This window comes from Trichomycterus rosablanca, chromosome 7, assembly GCF_030014385.1.
Source record: "Trichomycterus rosablanca isolate fTriRos1 chromosome 7, fTriRos1.hap1, whole genome shotgun sequence".
In the NCBI taxonomy this organism is placed as follows: domain Eukaryota; kingdom Metazoa; phylum Chordata; class Actinopteri; order Siluriformes; family Trichomycteridae; genus Trichomycterus; species Trichomycterus rosablanca.
Genome location: NC_085994.1, coordinates 41,731,073 through 41,743,981, shown reverse-complemented (window position 1 = coordinate 41,743,981; position 12,909 = coordinate 41,731,073). Strand labels below are relative to the sequence as shown.

The following is a 12,909-nucleotide window of genomic DNA, read 5'->3' as shown; positions in this document are numbered from 1 at the left end:
CCACTGTTCCATGTATTTTATTGATGAACGTTACCAGCTGAAGTCAACAATAATTATTAATAACTAGGAATAAAAAAAAACATGACTAAAATGCAGCCTTAAAACACAATATGGGACTAAACCCTTCATAGGGCATCACACAAATCTACTCACCCACTCAAACCTTGTGCAGTTTAGAGCTACCAATCTACCTTCTGCATATTTAAGAGAAGCAAAAAACACCCAAATATCTTAAGAAAACTGCAGTAAAGTTGGTTTCATATTCGCATATTCGGATTCCTTTCTTCAATAGCTTTTAAACGGTGCTGCTATGGGCTTCATAATAGCAAATTATCGTTTTTGACATCCAAGACAAGCAGCTAGAACTTTACTTTACATCACAAATGTTTGTCTTCTGAAATCCACACAGCACGTTTTATTCTACATGCAGCCGTGAGCACAGCGAGTGCTAAGTTACCGTCTACAGATTACAATACACAGTAAAAACACAAGATCAGCGAGGGAAAAAGCACTTCACTCCTTATTTTATTAATATATGACTTACTAAACCTCTTATACTGGTGATTTTAACACATGCAGGCTTGTAGTGAAAGGTTCTTGTGAAAATTACAAACTTGTTGGAAATATATTGCTTCAAAACAAGATGTAGTCCAAACCATATGCTACACTACACCACATATTCATGTGTTCATTTATCTTTTATTTAATCTTTTGATCAAATGACAGTGTTGTTCCTTAACGAGGATGACGAATGATGAATACTTTAAAAGCTATTGAAGTTATTAATAGAAATCTGTTTTTATTATGTAATAAAGGGTAAAAGTGTCAGTATAAGAGGTGTAGTATGTAATGTGGGTTACACTTGATATAATACAACTTGTTTTGGATCATTATGATGAATACTTTAAAAGCTATTGAAATATTTCATAAAAATCTTACATACTGTGTAAAACTATGTAATAAAGGGTGACAGTGTCAGTATAGCAGGTGTAGTTTGTCTTCTGGTTTACATTTGATGAAGTACAACTTGTTGTTGAGCACTCTGAAGAATTGGTTAGAAGGTTTTTTATTATTAAATTTGATCAGCTTAATAAGGCAGATATTACGTTGCCAGTATAAGAGGTGATGTTTGTCATGTTGGTTCCACCTGATTAACAACTTATAATTTAGAACGTTTGTTCAAAAGCCACTGAAACGATTTCATTTCACAAAACCTCACAACAATAAACTAATAACATGTAGTCTGAGAGGTGTAAATATTGTGTAAAGCCTGTTTATTTATTCTATCATAATTAGAAGCGATGAGCTGTTAAAAAGCTATTAAAAGTATTTCCTAACACAAAATAAAAGGTGTTAGTGCTCGGACCCCTAGGGTTAGGGTTAGGGTTAGGGTTAGGGTTAGGGTCTCTATCTGCTGCTGTTTCTGTGTTATGTGAGTGTTTAGACTCCCTCAGCTCCTGTAGCAGTTACAGCTCACATTGACAGTAATATATTGTTTACATTATTGAAGGCATCTATTACTGTAGTAAACTGAGATGTAGTTGATTGTCTTAATGGCCAACAATGAGCAGTTACACAGATTAGCCTTTTTGGACGCATCTTTTAAAAGCTATTGAAGAAAGAAATCCGAATATGAGAATATAAAACCAACTTTACTGCAGTATTAATTTTTCGACAGCATGGTGACCCAGCTGGTAGTGTGTGTGTGCTACCCAGCAACCAGATTTGTGGTTTAAGTGCCTTTGTTCACTGTCTCTGGAGGAATTTGGCATGTTTTCCCTTTGGCATGTCTGTGTGGAGTCCAGAACCCACAGCATGATGCGTTTTCCTCTGTCTGAATCGACTCGTGGAATCGACTCTCTTGGACTCAAATTTGGAGTCGACTCCGAAGGTAACGGAGATCTTTTCAGGTCCTAAATGGCTGCACTATTTCAAATGTACACTAAGTAGGGTGCAGGAGCAGCTTTTCTTACAGAATTCGGAATTCGGACATTATTTATTGCTACTGGATGCACGTAAACAATGCCTGGCTGTGTCCCAAACCACTTACTATCCCACTATTAGTGCGCAACCTTGTAATTTAACTTTAGCTCGACAACACTGGACTATAACAAGCGTCGTATTTTGGTTAGTAAGTTGTAAATGTGGTGAATTTAACAGAAAGGATAAAATTTAAGTAAAGCGCTCGAATTTTTACCTCAAAAAATAAGTGTAACGTTACTCCGTGATTTAGGACAAAGCCCACGTACCACAATAACGGTTTTATGTTTCAGCACTTTGTACCTGCACGCTAGGCGCGTTCTTATTGGACACAATAATCAGAAGGCGGGGCTTAATACTGTTACCATGGTTACACTTCAGCTTTCGCTTTGGGTTGCCAGATTCCCATAAAAAAACCCGCAAACTCGAACTCGAACTGCAGTGTAAGGAACACAGAGCCTGGACCCCTGAGCAATGTAATCCAGTCAGTACAGAGATATGATCTGCTGAGTCAGTCTTTAACAGATTTTGCTGCATACAGTTGCAATGAAAATATTAAAACCTACCCGAAGTAAAACAGGATTTGATGTTCTTAACGTTTCTGCAGCGCTTCAATAGATTTTGCTTTAAACGACGTCTTTATGAAACAAACTATGCAGCAAATAAAGAAAGAAAATGAACGACGTGGTATTTTAAAGTAGCAGGAGATGTTAAATCATTCAACTCCAACAGAATATTGCAGATCTTAAACCTACTTCTAATCTGTAGAACCTAAAGTTGGGTTACTACATGATTTTGCCTTAATGCGATCGGTTTTTTCTCCTGTTTACTTGTAAAAGGTGTTTTTTAATCAGTCGACAGCTTCCCAGCCATACAGTGCTCCTGTCCTAACCTTATTGGAATGTGTTGAAGGCGTCTAACCAAGAATTAGTGTTTATTTACAAAATAAATCACGTTGGGAAGGTTTTCTTGTTCTTTGTGCTGTTTTTTGATTAAATACCTGTAAAAGAGAAGAAAAATCGCAGCTTTTTGTTTGATTGTCTCATTCTTTTATTTGACTTTATTAAATAAAGTGAGTGAATATGAATGAATAATTAAAAACGTCGTGGTGTTTTTAGACTGAAACTCTCTCACCATGTGGAAGAAACCACACCGGAACGTCCCGTGCTTTTATTTTTAAGATGAAAAATTGATGTGTGACTCTGACTTGCTCTGGTTGGGTTGTTTTGCTGGGAACGGTGCGTGTTTAATAATTGACGCTGATGGAGTTAAAGAGAAACCCGTTCAGGGGTCACTGCAGCCCCCGGAGAGAGACGAGCTCCTGGAGAAACACTGAGGGTTACCACTGCAACAAGAGCAAACCAGTTCAGCAGGGATTTACCAGTTACGTACACCAGTAAGGGACGTGTATTCCATGACAGTTCCTGGATTTTAATGATTAGCTGCTCTTGAGAACCATTAACAAGCTCCTGGTCCTGCTGGCTGGATCATTTACTCTCTCCCTTGGCAGAAGTTTAACCAGATCTGTCGAGAGGTTTTTTTTGGCACAAATGATCACGGGGGTCGAGGTCAGAACTTTTAGACGATCATTCCAAAATCAGTTCTGATCGTGCTTTAGCTTGTTTTTCTGCCGAAACCTCCAAATTCATCAAATCTTCAGCTCCACAGGGAGCAAAACAACACCAGAGCACGATGCAACCACCAGCACACTTCACAGTATATACAGAGTCTCTTCTGAACGTTCTGCTCATCGGGGCAAAAAAATTCCTCCATTTATTTAGACATAATTCTAATAAATGTTAATAAATTAAATGAAATGAACACAGGGCGGCACGGTGGCTCAGAGGTCACAGCGAGAAGGTCCTGGGTTTGATTCCTGTGTGGAGTTTGCATGTTCTCCCCGTGTCCGTGTGGGTTTCCTCCAGAAGCTCTGTTTTCCTCCCACAGTCCAAAAACATGCAGTCATTTACATTTACATTAAACTGGGTTCTAATTCAAATAATCGCCCAGATCTACCCATATTACATCACACTGCCAAAAGTATTCGGACGCCTGAACAACAGCCGCCCTTTTGAGAAGCTTCTTGTTTACATTTTCGGCATTTAGTGGACACCCTTATCCGAAGCGACTTACAGTACTGTGACAGTATGTAGTCTGAGCAATTGAGGGTTAAGGGCCTTGCTCAAGGGCCCAACAGTGGCAACCTAGTAGTGGTGGGGCTGTTTACTAGTCCAGTATCTTAAACACTAGGCTACAACTGCCAGTCAGATTAACTAGCGATATTAAATTCCCTGGGTATGTCATGTTTATTGCGTCTCACTTAGTGAACCAGACCCACTGCGACCCTGACCAGGATACAGAATGAATGAATAGATGCCGTTCTAAAGCACAGGACCCAATAACGAGTAGTGGTTTTAGTAATTGTGGATTTATAATTTTTTTATTTGATATCGGAGCCCAGCATCATGTTCGTCTGCTACAGGTTGGTCAACAAGGCCGAAGACACACAGTAAAGGCAGTTTAGCTTCTTCACGTTTTTTTTTTTCAACTTTAGAAACCCGTAAGAACAACCACAGCTTTGATATTTTAGTGTTAGATACAGAGCTGGGAACCTAATCGCTTCATCTATGATGAGACCCGAATGAGAAATTAGTATCTTCTGCTGCATCATCACCATCATCATCATCATCATCACCATCCTCACCATCATCGTCACCATCATCATCATCATCACCATCATCACCATCCTCACCATCATCATCATCCTCACCATCATCACCATCATCATCATCATCCTCACCATCATCCTCACCATCCTCACCATCATCGTCACCATCATCATCATCACCATCATCCTCACCATCACCATCATCATCATCATCACCATCCTCACCATCATCATCACCATCATCATCATCATCACCATCATCATCATCATCATCACCTCTCTCTCTCGTTTTTATTTATTTTTTCTTGAATTCTCTCGAATGTTGTTGGTGATTTTTGGTCTTGGATCTAGGAATGCATGAATTCAACTATGCTGCCACTCTGTAGTAATAATAATCATCATTATAGTTCTTTTTTAAATCCTCTACGAGCTATAAAAATCCTAGAAGTAAATCATAAAAAAGCAATCTCTGTAAAAAACCAAACGCAAAAAGGAAGAGGAAGGAAGAAGTGAACAGAAAGCCATCCCATAGGTTAGCTCCGTCGTCGTTTGCATTGAAACATGCATTGGTGGGGTGAACTTCCTCTCTCCCGCTGCGCTCACCTGGCTCGTCCCTCGGCTCTCTAGGACCTCTGGAAGCTCTGATGTCTCCGTTTACGTCCGCTCGTGGTTTCTGAGATCCTCCGGTCGGTCGGTAGGCATGTGCCTATAATCAGCCGTACGAGGTTTATCGTGGTGCAGTACCGTTACCGTGGTAACTTTAATCACCTCGGTCTAAATCAGGCAGCGATTTCTGGGGCAGCATGTTTGGGATCGAGTCCCGTTCAGGAGGCAGGATTAGGGCGGCTGGTTAGTCTGGCTGGTGGTCGTGGTGGTTCCCCATACATCCCCCACCCCGGCCCATTTTACCCACCGCCCGGCTGAGCCTGTTTAAATATACGATCAAAAGTATTGGGACGCCCCCGTCTGATTTCTGAATTCATGCGTTTCATGTCATTTTAATTTAGCAGATGCTCTTATCCAAATCATATAAAGGAAATTCTCTGTTTCTGAGTTTGCAGGAACAGTTTAGGGAAGGTCCTTCCTGTTCCAGCACGACCGAGATCTATAATGCCGTGAAGAAACTCTCACTCAACAACTCTGGGATGAACCGGAACACCTTACAAATGCTGCTATCTTTCGACTCAAGTCGGGCACAAGTTCCCACAGACATATTTCAAATATGGTAACAGGACGTAGTTTGGACGTCCCTGCATGTGTGTCTGGGGACGACTGCGCCCTCTGCTGACCGGTCGAGGTTCCTGCACTGGACTGGGGGCGGCTGATCTCGGATGGCAGTGCGCGACTCTCTGTGTGTGATCTGTGAGACCACGCCCCTAACAGGTGAAAAGAAGCGGTCGGAGTTTATAAACATGATAAACGATAAAGATTTGAGATTTGTTTTGTTTTGTTTGGAATTAAATGCAGGTTATTTTTAATTAAAGAATCTGAAAGGCTGAATGTGTTGCATCTTTAAATAATTATTTTAGGTTAATTATTTATTTATTATCATTTATTTAGGTTAATTAATTAATTATTTATTATTTTTTTTAATTTATTTAAGTTGATTAATTAATTATTATTATTATTTTTATTATTTAGGTTAATAAATTAATTATTTATTATTATTATTATTTATTTAGGTTAATTAATTAATTAATTAATAATTTATTTATTTATTTAGGTTAAGTAATTAATTATTATTTTTTATTTATTTAGGTTAATTAAATAATTATTTCTCATTATTTTTTATTTATTTAAGTTAATTAATTAATTAATTATTATTATTATTTTTATTTATTTAGGTAAATTGATTATTTATTTATTATTATATTTTATTTATTTAAGTTTTATCTCATTATCTATAGAATCTTGTTAGCCGTGGAGCTCGGCGTGTTTATATCCTGACGGAGGAACCACCACAACCACCGGACCAGCCGTGAATATTCAGCGTAACCGTCGCTCGGGTGATTATTATCCGCACATGCCTGGAACACAGAGAATTCTAATATTATCGGGCACTTGCGTTCAGAATAAAAAATAAAAGAGGAATGTTCTAGAAAACCCCCGACGTACAAAGTGCACGAGCTGTAAAACCCGACACGCGACCCGCCGACAGACGCGCACAGTGATCCGATTTAAGGTGGGACTCCTACCCAGCATGCTTTGTAAACGGAGGGGTCTGAGTTCTGGGCGGCGTGGCGTTCCTCTGGGCGACTGATCCGTGTGTAAATCATTTTTAATCATTTTTACTCCTCGCTGAGGTTCAGAGCTCCCAAAGGCCCCTGGGTCGGGTCACTCCGCTGTCCTTCCTGCTCCTGGATGAGAAAAAGCCTGGTTCTGTCGGCCGGCGGCGTGTCCAGCTCCCCCCTCGGCACCCTGGATCCAGTCCGTAAACTATACAAGGGCTTTTACAAAAAAGCTAACTTTAAACAGCCATACAATGGCTAAACGTAAACCATAAGTCTACCATGAACGTTGAACTCATTACGGTCAGTTTGTCTTTTGTTCGTGTCACCGTGTGGAGAGTCCCGGTCGTCTGGAGCCGCGTCGGTCCGAGAAGCACGCGCGCGCGTGTGTGTGTGTGTGTGTGAGCGTGTCCGCGCGGGGCGGTGTGTCAGCCGCTGTCGGAGGACGTGTGAGGCGCGGTGGACGGCGACCTCCGGCGGCGGACGGACGCCGAGCTGGTGTGTGAGGAGTGAGACGAGTGGGCCGAGTGCTGGATGAGACCGTCCAGCAGGTGGCGCTGCTGCTGCGTTATGGCTCGGTTCAGCAGCTCGGGGAGCGACTGGACGCTCAGAGCGATGGAGTCCAGCTTCTCCTCTAAGTGACCGATCCGCTTATCCAGCTCCTCACTGCGCTCCTGCAGCTCCGACACCAGGTCGTACATCACGTTCTGGGTCTGAGTACACACACACACACACGCACACACACATGCGCGCACGCGCACACACACACACACACACACACACACACGTAGATTGTCAATCATTCTGGACTCGTCCTTCATTCCTTTATTTACACATTTCAGCTTAATTAAGGTGGTATGTTCTCCCTCACGCCGTAACGTCACAAGCTGCTCATGCTCAGGTGTCCACATACTTTTGACCGTATACTGTAGATGAGAGTAGGTGAGATCTTTACCTTGGCTAAATCCACCAGTGTGTTCGCCTGATCGTTCAGTTTCCTCTGTTCCATCTTCACACTGCGCAGTCTAAACCACATCAGAGAGAGAGAGAGAGAGACAGGTGGGTGGGTAAAGGGGTAGGTAAAGGGGTAGGTGGGTAGGTAGGTGGGTAGGTAAAGGGGTTGGTGGGTGGGTTGGTATGTAGGTTTTGTGGGTGATTAGGTAGTTTGTAGGTGAATAGGTGGAGGGGTAGGTAGGTGGTTAGGTAAAGGGGTTGGTGGGTGGGTTGGTATGTAGGTTTTGTGGGTGATTAGGTAGTTTGTAGGGGAATAGGTGGAGGGGTAGGTAGGTGGTTAGGTAAAGGGGTTGGTGGGTGGGTTGGTATGTAGGTTTTGTGGGTGATTAGGTAGTTTGTAGGTGAATAGGTGGAGGGTTAGGTAGGTGGTTAGGCAGTAGGTTGGTAGGTAGAGGTTTAGGTATTTAAATAGATAAATAAGTAGGTAGATGGGTTGGTAGGTAAATGGGTAGGGAGATTGGTAGAAGTGGTTAATAGGTTGGTTAGGTGGTAGGTTGGTAGGTAGTTGGATGGGTAGAGTGGTTGGTAGGTTGGTTGGTAGGTAGTTGGATGGGTAGAGTGGTTGGTAGGTGGTTAGGCGATAGGTTGGTAGGTAGTTGGATGGGTTGGTAGGTTGGTTGGTAGGTAGTTGGATGGGTTGGATCAAGAACAGACAGAGGTGAGAGGTCAGAGGTTAGTAGATGTTGATCACACAGGATTAATAATCTAACAGTGAGGTGAGTAGAAGATAATGGGAGTGGTTTCTTCACTACATGATGAGCCAACATGCAAACGTTCTCAGATCAAACCGCCAGATCAGAGACATGCAACAACTCATTCAGCCAAACCAAACCAAACCAAACCAAACCAAACCGGGATGAGGAGAGACGCTCGTTATAGTGCATTCAGACCCCCCGCACGGGAACGTGGAATTAATATAATGATTATTAATATTATTATTATTATTATTAATGAGAGGTGATAGAGTGGCAGCAAACACTGCTAACAACACCGGCAGCAGTGGACCAACGAGTGCGTTTAACATCTGTAAAATGTAACATTTATAATATTAATATATTAATATAAAATGATCAATAGTATCAATAATACAATTATTAATAAAATAATACTAATGTTAATATTTATATTAATAATAACAAACTAATATTAAAAAAACAAAATAATAATAAAATTGATAAGAATAAAATAATAATAATGATAACAATAACAATAAAAATAATAACTAAAATGAAATTAAATAATAATAATATTGATATAATAGTAAAATAATACTAATAAAACAATAATATAATAAAATAATAAAATTGATATGAACACATAATAATTACATTCAAATTAATACTAATAAAAAAACACAATAAAACAGTAAATAAAATTAATAAAAGAATGATAAAACTAATATTGAAAATAAAATACTACTACTAATAATATTAATAATAACAATAATAATAACATTAATATAAATATGAATAATCAAATAATAATTAATACATCATTAATAATAATTATAGTACTGTAATGGTCCAATAATAATAACATTAATAAAATATAATAATAATAATAATAATAATAGTTAAGATTTTTAATATAAAACCTATTTTTGAATGTAATATTTAAATGCTTTTCCTTTAATCAGCAAAATGTGGGTAAACAAATGTCAGAATTCCGCAGTATTTGGTATGTTCTCCCTCATGCTGTAACGATGTGAGCTGCATGGACTCTACAGGTCTGATGATCCGTGTTGATCCAGCACGATTACACAGCGTTCCAGAGTCTGTCATGTGACCGAGCACTGGGCGGGGTTCAGGTCAGGGCAGAGTGGAGGATAGTCCAGGACTGACTGTGCTGCTCCATCTTCAGTCCTCATTTAGTCGTTTTCATTCAGGCATTTTACTGGCCTCCGCTGTGTTTGTGTACAATCATCACGTTAGCGTTAACGTTAACGTCAGCGACGTTAGCTCACAGGTTGCCACTTCATTATCAGTCACCTCTCATTAGAGCCGTGAACAAACACAGAACCAAAGTTCACGGGGGCGCCTGAACGCCGCCACACCAATCAGCTTTAATGGCAGCGTGCATGCTAACAGGATAGAACGCATGCATGTTTACGTCGACCTTTTCACTCACGCTAACCGAGCGCTCGCGTTTAAAGGTTAACGACTGGCGGGATAACGAAAACAAACACGCCCGCCTCACACGTCCAATGGAAGCCAGGGTGGGGCGCTAGCGTGAGGCTAATTTTAATGCCTATTGAAACTGAAAGGTAGAATGTCAACAGCGAGCGGCGACGCTGGATTTTTCGACCACAGGAAATGGCGAACAAAAAGAGGAAGTTCCTGTTTATAGAGGACTTACAGGACACACCAACACCCCCGTAAAATCACCCCCGAACAATCCTGCGCTCATTCTGGATTATATTTCTAAATGATCTTTATGGTTTATAATGATATTAGTGCAGCGCAGTTCTGACAAAAGGTTTGGACTGCAGGCGGGTGAGTCTAGCACGCGTATTCTCTTACTCCGCTCTTACAAAGCCCCGCTGATGTAGCGTCACACAGAGGCGTGAGCGCCGTTCCCGGACGTTGTTGATATTCCAAGTCTGGACTCGTGTTGGTAGGCACAGTGGTGACTGAGGGTTTCGTTACGTTCTCTAGATCTCTTAATAACGCTCTGGACTGTAGACGGTGAAATTCCTCGCTGGTGAGCTTTGGAAAACGTTTCTCGCTTGGTAAAATTTTTTTGCGTTCTAATATTAATAATAATAATAAAATTTATAACAATAATTAAATTCAAATAAAATTTATATGAATAAAATAATAATAATAATAATAATAATTGCATTCAAATTAATATTAATAATAAAATATAATAATGAATACATTATTAATAAAATATTAATAATAATAATATTAATATTAATAATGAAATAAAATACAAATAAAACTGATATGAATAAAATAATAATAATAATAATGATAATAATAATAATAATAATTGCATTCAAATTAATATTAATAATAAAATATAATAATGAATACATTATTAATAAAATATTAATAATAATAATATTAATATTAATAATTAAATAAAATACAAATAAAACTGATATGAATAAAATAATAATAATAATAATGATAATAATAAAAATAATAATTGCATTCAAATTAATACTTATAATAATAATAAAATACTACTAATACTAATATTAATAATAAAATTCATATTGATATTAATAATAAAATAATAATGTAATAGTAAATAATATTAATAAAATAATAATAAAAACATCATAATAATAGTACAACAATAATAACATTAATAAAATATAATAATAATAATTGCATTTAAATTAATATTAATAATAACATCTAATAATATAATGCTAAATAACACAAATAAAATATGACTAATACTGAAATAATTATAATAAAAATAAATAACAATAATTAAATAAAATAAAAAAATAAAACTGATGAATAAAATAACAATAATAATAATAATAATAAAATAATAATAATTGCATTCAAATTAATACTACTAATAAAATATAATATTATAATACTAAATAATAAAATACTAATTATAATAATATTTATAACAATAATAAAAAAAAAAAAAAAAACTGATATAAATAAAACAATACTACTACTAATAATAATAAGAAGAATTGCATTCAAATGAATACTCATAATAAATTATAATAAATATGTAATTAATAATAATAATAATAACAATAATAATTTTGATTTTTAATATAAAACTAAATGCTTTTTATTTAATCAGAAAAATAAAATAGTAATTTTCTTTATTAGTAATTGGTGTAATAATATAAATAATGAGACTCCAGAACTTTTAAACACTGAACCCCAGGGGACGTGTGAGTGAACGCTGGGATTTTAGATCCTGTACCTGCAGCCACGGTGTGAAACGTACAACAAACTAATAAAGATCAGATCAGGTGATCTGGTGATCTGGTGATCAGGTGATCAGGGTTACGGGTATGGGGTATTTATTCAGGATCGAGGTGCCGTCGCTTGGTGACCCGTCCACATGCAGAAGATGAACCAGGGCAGCCGAAAACAGAACCCACCGGAAGCCGTGTGGAAACAAAACATCAAACCCAAGCACTCGGAGTCACATGATCTCGCAATTTTGGGGAGGGCCAAAATTGGTCTGTTTCTCTCTGCACCTGAAGCTCCATGTGGTTCCAGCACTGACTGACGGGTACACTCCGCGCCCCTCTGTACGCGGGGACGCTCGGCTGACTGACGGGTACACTCCGCGCCCCTCTGTACGCGGGGACGCTCGGCTGACTGACGGGTACACTCCGCGCCCCTCTGTACGCGGGGATGCTCGGCTGACTGACGGGTACACTCCGCGCCCCTCTGTACGCGGGGAAGCTCGGCTGAATGACGGGTACACTCCGCGCCCCTCTGTAAGCGGGGACGCTCGGCTGACTGACGGGTACACTCCATGCCCCTCTGTACGCGGGGACGCTCGGCTGACTGACGGGTACACTCCGCGCCCCTCTGTAAGCGGGGACGCTCGGCTGACTGACGGGTACACTCCATGCCCCTCTGTAAGCGGGGACGCTCGGCTGACTGACGGGTACACTCCACGCCCCTCTGTACGCGGGGACGCTCGGCTGACTGACGGGTACACTCCATGCCCCTCTGTAAGCGGGGACGCTCGGCTGACTGACGGGTACACTCCATGCCCCTCTGTAAGCGGGGACGCTCGGCTGACTGACGGGTACACTCCATGCCCCTCTGTACGCGGGGACGCTCGGCTGACTGACGGGTACACTCCATGCCCCTCTGTACGCGGGGACGCTCGGCTGACTGACGGGTACACTCCATGCCCCTCTGTACGCGGGGACGCTCGGCTGACTGACGGGTACACTCCATGCCCCTCTGTAAGCGGGGACGCTCGGCTGACTGACGGGTACACTCCATGCCCCTCTGTACGCGGGGACGCTCGGCTGACTGACGGGTACACTCCGCGCCCCTCTGTAAGCGG

The 12,909-nt window shown here is 40.0% G+C and overlaps 1 protein-coding gene across 2 annotated transcripts in view; it reads right to left on the bottom strand.

The window, feature by feature from the left end:
* Positions 1 to 6,547: 6,547 nt before the first annotated feature.
* The window catches only part of kcnn1b (potassium intermediate/small conductance calcium-activated channel, subfamily N, member 1b), a 40,651-nt gene continuing 34,289 nt past the window's right edge, over positions 6,548 to 12,909 (bottom strand). Inside the window, exons 8-10 of one of the 2 annotated variants that reach the window (XR_010013386.1) lie at positions 7,832 to 7,901; positions 6,764 to 7,589; positions 6,548 to 6,675 (exon numbers count right to left, since the gene is read on the bottom strand). Coding sequence is in view for 1 of the 2 variants with exons in the window: in XM_062999465.1 (XP_062855535.1) it covers positions 7,305 to 7,589; positions 7,832 to 7,901 (355 nt within the window). In the remaining variant the exon portion in view is untranslated. Of the gene's footprint in view, positions 7,590 to 7,831; positions 7,902 to 12,909 lie in introns of both variants that reach the window. The other variant, XM_062999465.1, reaches the window with a different exon arrangement.